This window comes from Hipposideros armiger, unplaced genomic scaffold (genome assembly GCF_001890085.2).
Source record: "Hipposideros armiger isolate ML-2016 unplaced genomic scaffold, ASM189008v1 scaffold_166, whole genome shotgun sequence".
NCBI lineage: Eukaryota > Metazoa > Chordata > Mammalia > Chiroptera > Hipposideridae > Hipposideros > Hipposideros armiger.
Genome location: NW_017731516.1, coordinates 2,516,099 through 2,533,980, shown reverse-complemented (window position 1 = coordinate 2,533,980; position 17,882 = coordinate 2,516,099). Strand labels below are relative to the sequence as shown.

General features: G+C 37.0%; 1 protein-coding gene across 4 annotated transcripts in view; it reads right to left on the bottom strand.

Moving 5' to 3' along the window:
• Nucleotides 1-17,882, bottom strand: part of PTPRR (protein tyrosine phosphatase receptor type R) — a 248,144-nt gene that overhangs the window by 13,544 nt on the left and 216,718 nt on the right. For all 4 annotated transcript variants that reach the window (XM_019651760.1, XM_019651761.1, XM_019651762.1 and 1 more), the window contains 3 exons: nt 7,728-7,838; nt 6,258-6,415; nt 1,455-1,568 (listed from right to left, as the gene is read on the bottom strand). In XM_019651760.1, the coding sequence (XP_019507305.1) occupies nt 1,455-1,568; nt 6,258-6,415; nt 7,728-7,838 (383 nt within the window). The remainder of the gene's footprint in view (nt 1-1,454; nt 1,569-6,257; nt 6,416-7,727; nt 7,839-17,882) is intronic.

The window sequence follows — 17,882 nt, the reverse complement described above, 5'->3', positions numbered from 1 at the left end:
AAGTGGTTAATAAATATTCACGGTATGAATAAAAGAAGAGAACTGAGTATTTTAGCCTTTCAGAACAACTCTGCTTCTACTTTAACACATTGAATTACAAAGAAGAGAGGCGGGCTGCTCACGCGCTGGTATGCATCTTTCTCCCTGTGTCTGTTCTCAAGGAGCACCTGTTCCCTTTTTTCATCACTGACTCAACTGTTCATTTACCTAGGTAGGCTTATTTGTGGAGAAAGGAAAAAGAGAAATTTCTTGTTGGTTCTGTTTTTCATACATAAACAGAGATCATCACAGAGGTGACCACATGATCTCTGTATAAAAAAAATGACTCTTTTACCTTACACCCACTAGGATAGCTACTATTAAAAAAACAAACAAACCACCAAACAAACAGAAAATAACAAGTGTTGGCAAGGGTGTGGAGAAGTTGGAACCCCTCTGCACTGTTGTTGGGACTGTAAATAGTGCAGCCACTACGTAAAACAGTATATGGCACTGCTGAAAGAATTAAAAATATAATTACTATACTATCCAGCAATCTCATTCCTGGGTATATAACCAAAAAAATCTCAAACAGCTATTTGTACTCATGTTCATAGCAGTATCATTACAATGGACAAAAGGTGAAAGCAACCCAAGTGTCCATTGATACACAAATGGATAAACAATAGGGTATATACATGCAATGGAATATTACTTAGCCTTAAAAAGAAAGGCAATTCTGATACAACATGGATGAATCTTGAAGATATTATAGTAAGTGAAAAAATCCAGTAACAAATGGACAAATACTATGTGAGTCCACTTATATGAGGTATCTAGAGTAATCAAATTCAGGGTCAGAAAGTGAATGGTAGTTTCCAGCGGGTAGCCGGTGGGAGGAATGGGGATTTGTTGTTTAACAGATACAGAGTTTTTCAAGATGAAAAGATTTCAGGAGATTGGTTGCACAACAATGTGGATGCACTTAACACTACCGAACTGTACTCTTAAAAATGGTTAAGATGGTAAATTCTGTTATGTGCGTTTTACACAATTCAAAAGAGTAGACTAAAAAAAAAAAGACAACTCTTGGTAGTATGACATATGACTCATTTTAAAGGATCAAGATCCTAAAGTGAATGATTCAGTGAAGTCAAATGAAAACATAGAGTCCATAGAAAGGAATAAGGGGTAAGGCTAAGAAGGAACAGCTACCATCCTAAACAGCTGGTCTCAGAGACAGGGAGGATAAGCACAAGGTCTTGGTCTTGGACTCCGGGTGGTCGGTGTTGCAAATAACACTGTTTTTGATGGCTTTTTCAGGTAACGTATATTCCTAAGCACTTTACAAAAATCACTTATAGAGAGGTAGGACTTTGGAGCCTGCGATGTTTACCAAGTCAGGCTGACCAGAGCAGGTTGTGACTGATAACGCTGCTCCAAAGCCTCTATGACACCATCCCGCAGACACTCACCTGTCCACACGAAGCTGGCAGACAATGCTTAGCACATCGACGACGCCTTCTTCCTTCAGCTGTCGACAGCCAATGGATGTCGCAATAAAACACCCCGTTCTACCTATCCCCGCACTGAAAAGAAAGGACAGAGAATAACTAGGTGGAGGAAAAATCACAACGGTAAAATACATTCTTTTAAGAAGGTACTTTTAAATTTGAACCAACAGTAAGGATTAACTACAACAGAAACCACGACAACGATTCTTATGGACTGAGTATGACAATGTGGGCCCTGTGCTAAGTGCTTATGCGACATGCTCTCCTTCAGTTATTTGCAATAGTTCGATGGGGGTGGAGGGAGGGCATGGGTAGGGAGAACAGTGAAAAAGGCATTGTAACTGTTCTACAATGAAGAATTAGAGCTTGAATTTAGGTAAGGTTTGGGCACTAGAAGGGAGGGGAAAGACTTAGACACATCACAAATGTGAGTCTGGAGGACTGGAGTTAAACGGTCAGAAAAGCAAAAAGTCAGGGGTTTAGGGGCTGGGTGAAAAAGTCAAAGGGACTAAGGAAGTACAAACTGGTAGTTAATAAATAGTCATAAGGATGTAAAGTAAAGCATAGGGAATATAGTCAGTAATATGGTAATAGCTAGATATAGTGCCAGGTCTAGGCTAGTCAGGAGGATCACTACATAAATTATATAAATGTCTAACCACTATGCTGTACACCTGAAACTAACATAAAATAATGTTGAATACCAACTGTAAATAAAAAATAAAAATTAAAAAAAAGGTTAAAAAAGTCAAAGATGACTAGGCCTGGATGGTAGTCCCAGCGAGACAAAAAGGGAATTCTGGAATGAGAGAGCTGATTTGAGGGAGAGAGGGGAGTTTGGTCTTGGATATACTGATGGTGAAGATTCCAGTGAATAGCTGAAGATTCAATTCAGTTTAGGACAGAGGAGGTGGCTAAAGGCACATTTTTTCAAGTCATTTACATCCAGATGATTGAATAGAAACATTATTTGTCCAAAAGGGTTTATACATTCATCAGCCTTAGAGAGTGTGTCATCAACTTAACAAGCTCCAGATAGACAGACAGAAATATAGATACAGATCTCTGTCTCTCTTAGTAATTTCAACCACTCAAAGTTTTTATGTAAATTTCTCTCCAATCTACATTTATATTCCCTTTCTCCTAAAGTCTAGACAGCCATTCCATCTCCTTGATGTTACTATTTTGCACTTGTTTCAGTTCAATGTATCTAAAACAGAACTAACTCTCTTTTCCCTCAATGGCATTACCAGTCAGCCACAAGTTTTCCAGCTTAGAAATCTTGGAGCCATCTCCAACGTCTCCCCCTCCCTCACCTCCCACATCCAATCTGTTACCAATTCTTATATTTTCCACCTCTACTGAGCTTCTGGGATCCATGTTTTCCTTTCTACAGGCTGTGTTCACGTTTTCAACATCTCCTTATTTCACGATTAGCAATGATCTCATTTAGGTCTCCAAGTCTCAAGTCTTTTCCTGGACTAATTCACGATACACACAGCTGCTGGGGACCTGATCATATCACTCTCCACTCAGAAACTCTAGATGGCTACAATAGTTATAGCACCATGTCTAAGCTTCTTACCATGGTATTTGTGACCTTGAATAATATGAACATGACTTTCAAGCTTTATGTCTTTTTACTGTCTTCCTTGGACCTTTTGTGCCATTTTTTTCCCCATTTACATGAACCATTGCAAAAAAAAATGCCTTTTACTTTCCAATTTTCTTTTCTGTGTTAATGATATTTTTTCAGTCAGAAATGCCCTTCCTACCACCTTTAAAAAACATAAACATTGGTCATTTTTAAAGATCCTGGTCAACATTATTCCAACTTTTAGAGGCGTTCTTCAGTCTTCCTAGTTTGAATTAATAGCTCTACTCTTGGCACTCAAATAGCATCTATTTCTCCTATTTGGAACTTGTTTCTGTTGAATGTAAGTGCAAAAGAATCCAGAGGTAGAATGGGTCTCTTTCAGTTGAAGTGTCTAAAGAGAGTTTGTTTAATTAAAGAGATAGGATTTGAACTGCACCCGATGAATAGCAGGCATTTCATCATGAATGAGAGAGAACACTCCATGCATGATAAAGACCAAAGGCAAGAACAAGGTATATGATATGTGACAGTAACTAGACTAGCTTGGCTTGAAGAGAAAGTTATTTTAGAGAAATAGTGGGAAATAAGACTGGGAAGGTACAGTGGGGCCTATAAAGGGTTTTCTATGGAAAGCTAAGAGGTGTGGACTTTATCCTCTAAAACAGGGGTGTCAAACTGGCGGCCCACGGGCCGCATGCGGCCCTCGAGGTAATTTTTTGTATACTCGTCTTCAGTAGTTAAAGGGTTAACGAGGGAATTGTGTGTACGGTAGTGCCTCAATCTCCCCTAAGCGCTATTTTCTTCATAACAATTTTTTCTATTTTCATTTTATTTCAGAGCATGGTGGGCCACAAAAAATTACCTCGAGGGCCGCATGCGGCCCGCAGGCTGCCAGTTTGACATCCCTGCTCTAAAACAATGGTATTTTTGTTTGTTTGTTTTAGGATTTGATGAAAACTGTAAATTTTCATTCCCCAGAAAAATTCACATAACTTTATGTACTCAAGTTTGTTTAACTAACTTCAAGGAGTTCACCAACCCCTGTAGTTCATCCACAGACCCAAGATTAAGAACTTCTGCTCTAGACAATGGGAAGCCATGCGATGAAAGAGGGTTTTAGGAGCACCATCCAAGAGAACTGCATTGGGGAGGCCATAATTGGGGTGGGGTATGGGGAAGTGGGGTGTGTGTGTGTGCAATTAGCTGACTACTTCTAAAATACATGGATGAGGTCATAAGGGCCTGAACTTGGGTGGTTGGACAGGAAGTGATGATTATGGGAGAAACTTTGAAGGGAAAGCCAATCTGGTGACTGATTAGATACTAAGGCTAGAATTGAGAGAAAGGCCAAAGATAACTGTCAATGCTGGATGTTGAGTGCCTGGAAGAAAGATGGTCTCATTCTTAGAAATAGTAATCAGAAGGGGAGCTGATTTTATAGAGGAAGTGGCTAGGTCGTTGGAGATATCCTCAGTGTTTTATGATTTTGGGTGGTTCCAGCCCTAAAGTATGGACAATTAGGTTGTTTTTCCTTGGCCCCAAGTGAAGTTTGGGATAAGGCCTAGAGCTAGAAACTGGATAATGATGTCTTTGGACAAATAGACATATAGTAAATTTTACTCTTTTTTTTTTTTTAAAGATTTTACTGGGGAATTGAGGGAGGGGAACAGTGTTGGGGAGTCGGGGAAGGGGAACAGACAAGTTGCTGTCCTTTTGTTCTTCAGTCTAGTTGTGGAGGATGTCGCTTCACTGGCGCATGTTGGTATTATCATTGCACTCTTCCCGGGTGAGGCAGTCGCTTGCTGGCCATTGGACGGCAGCTCATGGCGGCTCTTGGAAGCTCACACCGGATGCCAGCCACTCATGGTAGCTCATGGCAGNCGGGGAAGGGGAACAGACAAGTTGCTGTCCTTTTGTTCTTCAGTCTAGTTGTGGAGGATGTCGCTTCACTGGTGCATGTTGGTATTATCATTGCACTCTTCCCAGGTGAGGCAGTCGCTTGCTGGCCATTGGACGGCAGCTCATGGCGGCTCTTGGAAGCTCACACCGGATGCCAGCCACTCATGGTAGCTCATGGCAGCCCACTGCAGCAGGGGCTGCAGCCTACACCGTCGCCAGCGACTCACGGCAGCCCAGCTCCAGGTAGAGCTGTTGTTCATCATCTTAGCTGTAGAGGGCACAGCGTCACTGGCCCATGTGGGATCCAAACCAGGGTCCCGCTGCTCAGAGCTGGCATCCCAAGCCAACTCTTAACCAATGTGCCAGTCGGCTATACCAGTAAATTTTACTCTTAATTAAACCACAAAGGTTCAAAAAAGGAGGATAAAATTATCATCTAAAATAATGTATTTTATTTATTAAAGATATTATTAAAAGCTACCTTACCAGATTTTAACTAAAGAAAGCAACCCAAATTACAGTATTTTGAGGAAGTGTGGAGAATAAATGTCTGGTTATCTAAATAACTTTAAAAATGTTTGCATTCATTGGGGTATACTAAAAGGAAAACAAAGGGATGATGCACAAGTTATGAGAGGAAAGCTTTAAGCTAGCGTTAGGGAAGGGAGCTTCCATGGATTTCTGTTGCTTTTGTTGGCCTAACCTCCAGTAACCCATGTTCTGGTCATAGCACTTTGTTTTCTTTTTGGAGAACTACCACTTGCCCACCTCCCATTTTATAATTTATTCCCATCTGTTTTTCACGAAATAATTTAAAATAGTTGACTGGTTTTTACCAAATTTGATATAATAGTAAATGTTACCAAGATATAATTCATATAGCTCAGATGCCATCTTGAAATAACAAAAAAGCCACTGATCATAAAGAAATCGTATCTGTCGTTCCTAGAGTCTATTAGACAGACAAGACTAAATGAATCAAAGTAAGTTTCAAGGTAGAGGACTGAATAAGTCTCCTGTTCCCTGAGCCATTTATTTAGAAGTGATATTTCCTCCACTGTGTAATTGTTTGCTGAAAATGCGCTACTATTGTCGCTGTAAATATCGTCTTGATCAAGACTCGAATATTAGGAAGTTCACCAATTTCAGTAACTATTTAATTTACTGACAAAGTCACAACCAGGCAGCCAAACCTAACTTCTGTCTGCTCTATAACTTTATCAAAGGTGGACAGTTTGCTTAGGCAGAAAGGACAGCTCATGTCTTACCTGCAGTGGACTACCACAGGCCCTCGGCCCGCAGAAGCAAGTCTGTCTTCTTCCACATCCAGCATGAGCTGTAGAAGCGGCTGGGCACTGTCTGGAGTCTTGTGATCAGGCCACGAGGTGTACCAGTAATGCTTCACATGTTGGGTGTGACTTCCTTGCTGAAAATAGCAACAGCCACCAAATGTCTCATTTACTTATACAACTAAAAGTCATCGAAACCACCATACTGCAAGCCTTCTATCACTCCCATCTTGCTGGCAACTTAGTTCTAGGTGGGAAAAATCTAGGAGATTTTTGAAGAACAACCCTTCACCTTGAGAAAACTGTAAATATCCTGATATCAAAGTTTGCCAGTCTTGCCTCTATTAAATGAGAATATATTTAATATAGTATATGTGACATATGCTGCGCATACATTTGTAATGTATTACAATAAACAAAATGGTTGATGAAAATGTAGCCAAGAAAGAATTGGGATAGAGTGTGTTTCCTGCTCTTTGAACATGTCTGAGAGGCTATGAAAAACATATTAACCAATATAAGAACACTTTATTTTACATTCAGCTACTCTACTATTTCTACACTCATCCTAAATTCCAGTTTTGAACAGCAGTGAGAAATCCCAGTAGTAAAGGAGCTACAGAGGTTGCTAGATTACAAACATTTTCAGTAAGGGGACATGCATATCATCTCAAAACTCAGTGCCCCCTGGGGGCCTGGCATGGACTAGGCACTCGAGGACATGTATTTAAAAACAGGTGTTGGTCAGTGCCTTCCTGTCCCGAGCTTCCCATTAAAAACCATCAATACAGCTCTGTCTCTCTCTCTGTTATGATTATGTTCCAGCAGTGAGGCTCTAGATAGGACTGAAATCTTTGAGATGACTGTTCTCTAGAAGTAACAACAATACCATGGCAATGTTCCTCAGCATCTGCTGCCCGTAAGCTAAATCAGGTAATTTTCCTATGATGTAATCTGGTCTGGGGAAAGTCCCTATAAATTACTGTAACGCTAAGTTTTGGCAGATCTCATCAGCACTTCAGGCTTATCTTGCCTCCCACTGCCACCCACAAGAACAGATTTTCTCTTTCACAGTTTCCAGGCCTTAAAGCTGCTTAGGCCAAAGTGATGTTAACCAAAAAAATCATGGGAAAGCCTCCAGCGCAAGCCTTTAGTCAAAGGCGTTCAAAAGGTTAAATCAAGAAATCTTTTATTTATGCAAATGAGAAGATCATAACATCCTACTTAGTGGATTTCCTGACTATCTGCTCATTTAATTTAACTATTCCAGATACTAATAGTAGCTGACCCCAAAGAAATACATGAGGGGATGATTATAATTTCTCTTTGATCTTGACATTATTTAATTTGCCTAAAAAGCATCTGCAGTACTTATGAGGATGCATAATTTCAAACAAGAAATGTAGGCCTGTAACACCATCCACTTTGTAGATAGCTACATAATCTTACCTTTAAGACCAGGTTTCGAACAGTATAGTTTTCACATTCATTCACACTGATAACCAGAACCTCCACTTTTCCATAGATTCCTCTCTTTTCGGGCCAGTAAAGCACGCATTTCTGAAGGGAAATGAAGAACACATCAAATATTAATGATTTTCATTGGCTTTTGGAGTACTTTTCATTCAAGCATCTTAAGAGTTTTTATGTAATTAGTTAAAACATTCCAGTATCAAAGTTTACAATTCTGCAAATGCTCTAAAACCATGGAATTGTACATTTTAAACAGGTGATTTTGGTGGTGTGTAAATTGCATTTCAATAAGGTTGTTTTTTAAATAAAGCATCAATTTTCACATATGCCTGTCAAACACTGTTGCTATTAATTCCACACACAAAAAAGGTAAAAGTTTCCAAAACTCCACAGACAAATTAAGAACTAATTAATAACTAAACTAGGAATTCAGAAGTTAATTTCCAAATATCAGTGTTTATCATGTGATGACTAGAAATAAAAGGAATGTTTTCTCACGATGACTGAGGCAAGTCATATTTTCTTGCTTCATCAAATAAAGATGTCTAATAAGAGTATCTGTAATGTGTTAGATGCCATAAAACGAGGTTTCTCTTGTATGTAAAGCAGATGTAATACCATTAATACTTCTATGGTGGTATATTTTCCAGGATCAAGGGTCTTTTCACCTATGGAGTCTATTGAAATAATTGTATAACAAAATTATTTAAAAAATATTTTTATAGTGGCTCTTCTTTGAAAGGCTTAGTAACAGTAATTATAATTATATTGCAAGCAAGGCAATATAATGTGGAGGGTAAGTTGCAGAGAGCCTGGGTCCAAATTTTGGTTCTATCACTTGTTAGCTGTGAATCCATAAGCAATACTTAATCTCTGTGGCCCCAGTTTCCACATGGAGAGCACTTAAGCAGGCATACAATAAGCGTTTAAAACATGTTGCTATTACTATCATTATTTTTGTTGTTATTATTATTATATTTTACAATTACTGGGCTTTAGAATTTTTATTTAAAGTGATTAGATCACTAATTATGCCTTAGATCATACATTAAATACTATATCTAAGCTACATAAAAAAAACTACAAAAATGAGATTCAAGCATACATATGCACATATTATTTATTATTTTGTCTTTTAATCAACTGCCAAGACCTATTACATTTTTTACCATATATTTTAATGCTTACGTATGTAAAGTGTGAAATTTGATATTTTATTGCGAATGCCCAGAGAAGGAATGTTAACTTTAGAAATATTGTTTAAATAGCACTTATTTGCTTGCAAACACCCATGCATATTTATAGAGAAATTCCTTCTTTACTTGTTGCCTTTAATTGGGAACTTTTAGTACTCAGGACACTTGCTTTTTCACATCTATGTCAAAGGCATATGAGCACACTTGAAAAAAATTAAGAACTTCTGATTCAAAAGAATCACAGAATTACAGAACTAAAGGATAAGACATGTAAAGTGATCAAAAACACACCTCCGGATTCTATTATGCCAAATACTATTCCACAAGCGAGAGCCAGAAGGAAGTCACTTTGCCTGGTGGAATCACTGTTTCTTTCACCCATTATAATAAAAACAATTTGCATCCTCCATATCCTGGTTCCTTTCCAAACAAAGTAAATCGTTTTCACCTCTATTTACATGCTACCCCACAGCCAAGACAGTCAGGCAATCGGGCTGAAGACTTACTCTGGCTGACATCACATCCACATTAAGAAAAATAAAACCTATTAAAAATAGAGCAATTTATTTCCGTCCTCGTTTACACGTTGTCAAATGTCTAAAATCCTCCCCCCCTCCTGCCCATTTGTTAAAGATAATCATACTAACCAATTTGCTTGGTTTCTTTCAATGGAGCATCAATTATTTCGCTGCAAGACCCAAGCTATTGTATATCTTAAAACCTATGCCTCCTGGATGAATCCAAGAAGAGACAAAGATTCTTGAAAAAGGTATTGAACAAAACAAGAGGCATTCAGTGGTCCAGCAGTCTGGCATACATGCCCCATTGTCCACAGCCAGACCTGAGCAGCAGGCCCCTCTTTGGAAATGTGGCTCTCAAACCAGCAGGAAAAGCTTTGAGGCAGGAGCTCACAGCCTGCACCCTCTCAACAATACTTGAACAGGCTTGTGCACCTACTTGATAAATGGGAAGTGCTGCTTGCTTCTCTCCCAAGCTTGCCGGGCCCTCTTGAATGTTTTTCTTGACTCTACCAAAAATGCAATTGGCAGCCAGCTCCCCGTAGACAATGCAATGTGACTTATTCATTCAAACAACCCTTAATTAGCATCCCATCTCCTTTCTGAGGTACAATAGTTTATTTTTACACACTGAATACACTTTTTCCCCCCTTTTAGGAGAAGGTAGAAAAAGAGACCAGATAAGTGTAGGTGCTTTTGAATGTGAAGTGAGGGAGAGCTGCAAATGTAGTTGTTTCTAAGAGCACAAGTTCACGTTGAAAATATTTTCGTGAACAGCTTTATAGGGTTTCTCTATTGTGGTGCTAACAAAGATATGATGGAGGCAGAAAATGCAAGGAAGGAAAATGCTCTCTGGACAGATAATATTGTGAAACCACACTAATTGTAAATAATTCGAAATAGCATGCTATCTCGTAGAATAGAAGAACCCCATATCATCACTATTCTTCTGCTAACTGGGCTAACCCTTTCAGCAAAATTATCTATTAATGCCAAGAATTCATAATGTGGAGGGAAAAGAGATTTTCAGAAGGTCATGTGTCACTTGTGCAAACAATTAGCAAACCCTGACTAAAGATTCTGGACGTCAATCAATTCTTCATAATCAGTGGTTCATAGCTAAAGTAGAAAGCAGTGCAAAGCAATGCGAACTCATATTTCAGTGATTTTTTTTCTTTGACCCTCCCTCCTCTCACCCCTACCATGTTAGGGCTATTTGCGTATAAAGAAAAAGGAGGTCTAGCGAGTCATTTAGTTGCCTGAAAAAAAAATCTTTTTTAAAGTTATTTTCTTTTTAAATTCTAAAATCAGAGATTTTGCTGTATGAGCTAAAGACACCTATCGTCACAAAGAAAGTGGCTCTAAATAAATAAAAAGAAGATGGTCAGTTTCATGAGAGTTACATTAGCAGATGAGAGGAAAAGAATGGGCTGGATTGTCTACAATAACTATCATTGTAGTTAATCTTCTCCCTGATTTTCCAACTAAATATTACTAATACGTGCAGCAATTTAATATTAAAGTACATACTTTCACCAACATATCATTTAATCCTTTTACAATCATTTGAGTTAGGTGGAGAAGGTATTATTATTATTATTATTATTATTAATTATTATTATTATTATATCATTTTACAGCAGAGGGAACTGAAGGTCAGGTGTTTTGCTAGGGGTCTCTGGGAAAATTCCTTTGGAGGTTAAGACCCTCTGAGAAAAATATCACTTTATAAATTCAACTTGTCCAATCTGTAGCTCTTATCTGTACATTTGTCTAGAGCTCTAGACACTTACTTCTAGCCACTTAGTGGACTTTATCATCCAAAGGTCTCCAGGAGTCGTCAAACTTAACATGTTAAAAATGGAACTCTTTCTCATAAAGCTCCCCTTCTGCCCATCAAGGCTCATGACATCACCCTTCACTCAGTCTTCCAAGCCAGAAATCCCGAATTCAAGCTCTCCTTTGTCTGACGTTCAGTCAGAAACTAAGCACTGCAGTTTCTATCTCTGGAACAACTTTTGAATCTGTCCCCTTTTCTCAGTCCATGCTGCCACTGCCTTAATTCTGTACCTCGTTACTTCTTACCTGGACTGTTGCTACAACTTCTTAACCTATTTCTGTGCTTCCCCTTGCTTTTCTGAAATCCAAATCCTACATTCTGCCACCACTTATATTCCTGATATACAAATTGCATTATGTCACTCTTTTTCAAAAACATCTTTAGTGGTTTCCTGCTGCTTATATACTGAAGCCCCAAGGTTTTTTTTGTTTGTTTATTTTTGGGTTTTTTGCATAGTCCTATATTCTTTGGCACAACTTTACTTTCCAGTTTCATCTCCTTTCACTCCTTACTATATGCTATGCTCAAGCCACACCAAACTGCTCAATTTTTGTAGGCCATGTGGTTTCTCCGTTTGCTTGTTTAACTTTTAAAAAAATTTTTCAATTACATAAAAAGTTGACATGAAATATTATATTAGTTGCAGGCAATTAGACATTCAACTTCTGGGTATTTATTTGAAGAAATCTAAAGCACTAATTTGAAAAGACATGTTCAGTGCAGTGTTATTTACAATAGCCACGTTATAGAAGCAACCTAAGTGTCCATCAGTAGATGAATGGATAAAGAAAAGGTGCTACAAATATATAATGGAATATTACTCATCCATGAAAAAGAATGAAATCTTGGCATGTGTGACAACATGGATGGACCTAGAGGGTATTATGCTAAGCGAAATAAGTCAGACTGAGAAAGACAAATGCCATATGATCTCACTTATATGTGGAATCTAGAGAACAAAATAAATGAACAAACAAAACAGAAACAGAATATTCTGATGGTTGACAGATGGGAGGGGGGTTGGGGGTAGAGGGGAAGAAGGTAAAGGGATTAAGAAATACAAATTGCCATGTAGTTTCTTGTCTTCCTTTGTAAACCATTGCTCTGCCTGGATTATGTTTCCTTTGAGCACCTACTCACTCTTCAGGATCCTATTAAAAAACTCTAAGGCTTCATATGAGGTATTTGGCCAAATAACTGTAATGAAAATTAGTTTTTCTATGATTTTATCAGAGAATGGAAGGGCATGAAAGAAGGGAAAACTTAGAATATCATTTCTTTATATGGCTTCTAGAGGATAAATTGAAAAGTGCTGACTAGGTCAGTCAATGGGCAAAATGAAGTTTATAAATAAAGTCACATAGTTAATGCAGATAAAAGATGCATGTAAATATAGAGAAAGAGTAAGGCTGCATTAAACACTTACGAGAAGTATTATGTTAGGCCAAATCACCAAGTGATTCCCTTACTTCATCAAAGATAAATTTGGTACATTACTTCTCTCTGAGGACAATAATAGTGAATCACTTGCCTTCTCATGTCTTGCCTCCTTATTTGGCCCATTATCCTGTTGGGGCAATAATTAAGTGCATGGGCTTTGGAATCAAACAAACCTGGATTAAAATTTGGCCCCCAATCACTCACTAACTTTGAGGCTTTAGGCAAATGGCTTCAGGTTGCTCATTCATAATATAAGGAGAGTGAAACCTACTGTGTAGAGTTAGAGTGAAAATTAACTGAATGAATGTATAAACTGTGCTTAGCACATCCATTCAATAAATGGTAGTGGATAGACAGTATCTCCCACAGTAAATGTAATATGACCAACATTTATAGCTACTTCCGTCGTTCTTACAAAGCCATGAGAGGGGCACCTAGTAACCTCCAGAGGTGGTCTGAAGACTGGAAGTGTGAAAATAAGATTTCCCATTTTTGGACTGATGTAACACCAGCTTTGCAGATTTTTGCCATTATGTCTTCTCTGCCATGCAATTGTTCATGATAAAAGAGTTTGAACACTGCGTTTTCAAGTTCTCTTCCTTTCAAGAGGAATTCCCTTCTTGAGATTTATCTAAATGAAGGCACTCACATTTACCAGCAATACAATCTCTTCTCTTGCAACATAAGATAACTGATTTTTCAGCTCTATTTTTAAAGGTTTTTTTAAAATATATATATTTTTTATTGTTAGTTTCAGGTGTACAGAACAATGCAATAGTTACCCTTTTCACCCTCACAAAGTAACAACCCCCTTCCCCCCATCCACTGCCCTCCCACCCCCGATATCATGCTTATCTATTACAATTCCATTGAATCCGTTCCCGCACTCTACTCCATGTCCTGAGGTTATATGTATATATAATTATAGTTGACATACAGTATTATTCAACATCAGTCTCAGAAATACAATGCGGTGGTCAGGCCTCTACATCAACTATGAAGTGGACTCCCCAAAAGGACATGGGTCCATCTGGCCCCCTATGAAATGCTTACAACATTATTGTATTTTTAAAGTTTTTGTTTATTCTTATTTTATAAAAACTATGAGAATTTTGGGATTATTAATTAAGAACTAGCAACTGTACATTTATTTACTTTTTAAACAGTAGAAGGTTCATGAAAATACAAAGCCTGGGAAATTCTAAAGATAACTCCACCTTCATTTTTTGGGAGGAAATGATTTTTGTCTATTCTAAACAATGATGCTTAACAAAATGGAAAGTTGGCACATTTTTGGTAAACAGCATTTTCCTGGTAGTGTGAAGTCTACTGCATTTGTATTATGAGCCAGACTTCTTAGTATCATTTTGATCTGCAAAACATCAAAGTTTCCTTCATAGCATTATATTTACATATTTAGAGAGTCTGGATGAAAAGGCAATTTTATTTTAATTTAATGAATAATGAACAATAAAAAAAGTCAAAATTTTTACTACAGTATTTGGGATTGTGACTTGGTACAGGAAAATACCTGTAGCAAATTACACATAGAAAACATGTAACATAATATATTTAACTTCATTATTTCCAGAAGATATATCCCAGACATTTTAAAAGACAAGAGGCTAAAATGGTAAGAAAAAAATATACCTCTCCAATTTCTAAATTCAACCAAAGAGAAAAATAAAAAAAAACCCCAATCTCCCTTTAGTGTGGCCATTATTTAAAAAAAAAAAAATCTGGCTTTCAACATATCCGCCTTGTTTTCCCAGGGAGAATGTGAAATCTGAGAATGGTACCACCATGTTGGCTCCAAGTATCACACACTTGAAAAAGAAAGAACAGCAAGGGTTCTATTCCTTTGAAGATTCAGAATGGAGACTTCTGAGCAGCGTCAGTGAACAAACTCAGTATCATATTGAAATACATATACCAGGGGTGCCAAAAAAATATATACATGTATACAATGACTTGTATTCATTTTCTGTTATAGGTATATAATGAGTATTACAATTTTGGTACAGTTTTTCCTTTCTTAAAATGTGTATACACTTTTTTGGCACCCTCTGTATATCTCCTACAGCAGTTCTGTTAGAATGACAACCTCGGTCTTCGGGACAGAGGAGAAGAATAACTGACTATTGGGGCTTTGGCATGCTCGCCAATTGCTCGTATCATCCCTACAAGACTTTAAAATATGGTCACATAGTAGTCAACCTCTAGGGAATGCTTTCTGACTAACCAACAATCTTAGCTGCTTCTATCCAGATGAAAGTCAGAAAGAGGCACATTCCTGACTTTTTCTATAAAAGAGAACAAATACATCACAAGATTTGAGGATCAAAATGCTCAAGACAACAGCATTATGATTTAGCTTACAGTTATTACAACCTATTCTGTAATCCTTGTGAGATACTGTTTCACATATGCTTTGCCAAGTGTTAATCCTTAATAAATATGCAACGCTGACAAGTAAGAAATGTTTTATGCAGAAAATATAATTTATTTGTTTCAAAACATTTACATACTTATACTCACATAACTATATAAAATTACAGTGCTTTTTCTATGTTCTTTTTATACGATTTTATTTTTAATTGAAGAAGAAGTAGAATTAGTAAGGATATGAATGTGCTTTGAAAAAACACATTATGACAATCTACTCAGAAAATTGTCATTCAAAACAGAGTGGGAAGGAATAATGCTCCTAAGTAATTCTACTAAGACCTAGGAAACGTTGCTAGATCCTGTATGAGTTCTGGGTTGTTAGTTATTTTCCTTTATTCCTTTGTAGGTATTATTCAACTGATTTTTGGCTTCTATTGTTGCTATTGAGAAGCCATTCATTAATTACCCTGGTTGTTAAAATCCTCTCTAGTGTATTTCAGATCCACAGATGTGTCTAGTTGTGGATTTACTTTGACTTATCTAGCTTAGGATTTATTGTGCTTTTCAAATCTGAGTTAATGTCTTTCATCATTTTTGGAAAATCCCTAGTCATTATTTCCTTAAGTATTATTTCCTTTTTTTATATTCTCCTTTTTCTTCTTCCAAAACATCCATTAGACATATATTGGACATTTAAATACTGTCCTCTATGTATCTTGAGCTCTCTTTCATATTTTTGGTCATTTTGATATTCTAGGTAATTTAGTTAGTTCTATTTTTTAATCTAGTAATTATTCAGGTGTGTCCAGCCTGCTATTAAGCCTGCCTAATGAGGTTTTTCTTTTTCATAATAATGTCTATATAATAATTATTTCTAGGACTCTTTGGTTTGTTTAAAAATCTCCCTAGCCAAGCAAAAGAAAAAATAAATATGTGGGACTACATCAAACTAAAAGTTTTTTCACAGCAAAGGAAATCATCAATAAAACAAAAAGGCAGCCCACTGAATGGGAGAAGATATTTGCCAATGATACATCTGATAAGGGGTTAACATCCCAAATTTATAAGAAAAACTCATACAACTCAACAAACATGCACACTGCAATCTAATTTAAAAATGGGCAGAGGACATGAAGAGACATTTCTCTACAGAGGACATACAGATGGCCAAGAGACATATGAAAAAATGTTCAACGTCACTAATTATTAGAGAAATGCAAATAAAAACCACAATGAGATACCACTTCACTCCGGTCAGAATGTCTATCATCAATAAATCAACAAACAACAAGTGCTGGCGAGGCTGTGGAGAAAAGGGAACCCTGGTGGGACTGCTGGTGGGACTGCAAATTGGTGCAGCCACTATGGAAAACAGTATGGAGGTACCTCAAAAAACTGAAAATGGAAATATAATACCTTATGGCTCAGCAATTCCACTCTTGGGTATCTATCCAAAGATATCCAAAACACTAATTTGAAAAAATATATGCACCCCTATGTTTATTGCAGTGCTATTCACAATAACCAAGATTTGGAAACAACTGAAATGTCCATCGATAGACAATTGAATAGAGAAATTGTGGTAACTAGACTGAAGAACAAAAGGACAGCAACTTGTCTGTTCCCCTTCCCCCAATTCCCCAGCACTGTTCCCATCCCCCCAATTCCCAATAAAAATCTTAAAAAAAAAAGAAATTGTGGTATATTTATATAATGAAGTATTACTCAGCCATAAAGAATAATGAAATATTACCATTTGCAACGACATGGATGGACCTAGAGAATATTATGCTAAGTGAAATAAGTCAGATAGAGAAAGACAAATACCATAGGATCTCAGTTACATGTGGAATCTAAAGAACAGATAAATGAACAACTAAAATAGAAATAGACTCAGAGATATAAGGAAAAAAAAACTCCGAGGGTTGCTAGATGGGAGGGGGGTGGAGATGGGGTAGAAGTACAAATTAGTAGTCACAATATAGCCACAGGGATATGAAATACACTTTGGAGAATATAATCAATAATATTATAAAGATTTTGTAGGGGGTCAGGTGGGCACTTATCTTATTAGGGAGACCACTTCATAGACTGTGTAGATGTCTGCCCACTGACTGTACATGTGAAACTGAAGCTGAATAATATTGAAAGTCAACTATAATTAAATAAATATACATATATTTATTTATATACATATATATACATATATATATATATATATATATATATATATATATATATAGAGAGAGAGAGAGAGAGAGAGAGAGAGAGAGAGAGAGAGAGAGAGAGAAAGAGTCATGGATATAAAGTACAGCATAGGGAATAGAGTCAATGGAACTGTAACAGCTATATACGATGTCAGAGGGGTAGTAGATTGGGGGAGGGGGTTTACCACTTTGTGAGGGATGTAAACATCTAACTATTACATTGTTTTGTACACCTAAAACTAAAAAAAAAAAATAGAAATAGGCAGGGAGAAGGATTGAAAATAGAAAAGAAGCCCAGTTATGGCCTCTTAAAGGAAGCCAACCTATAATACCTCTGAAGTGATAAAGGGAGCAATTTTATCTTTGAATAAAATGTAAAGTATTAATTATTTAAAAGAATATCTCCCTAGTCTTCTTTGATAGTAACTTGGTTCTTTTAAACTTTTCTTTATTTTATATTTTGTGTGCTTAATTATAAAAATATATAGCTTATATTGTACAGTTTTTATTATTCAATTTTTTTGTGGATTAGTTCTGCTTCT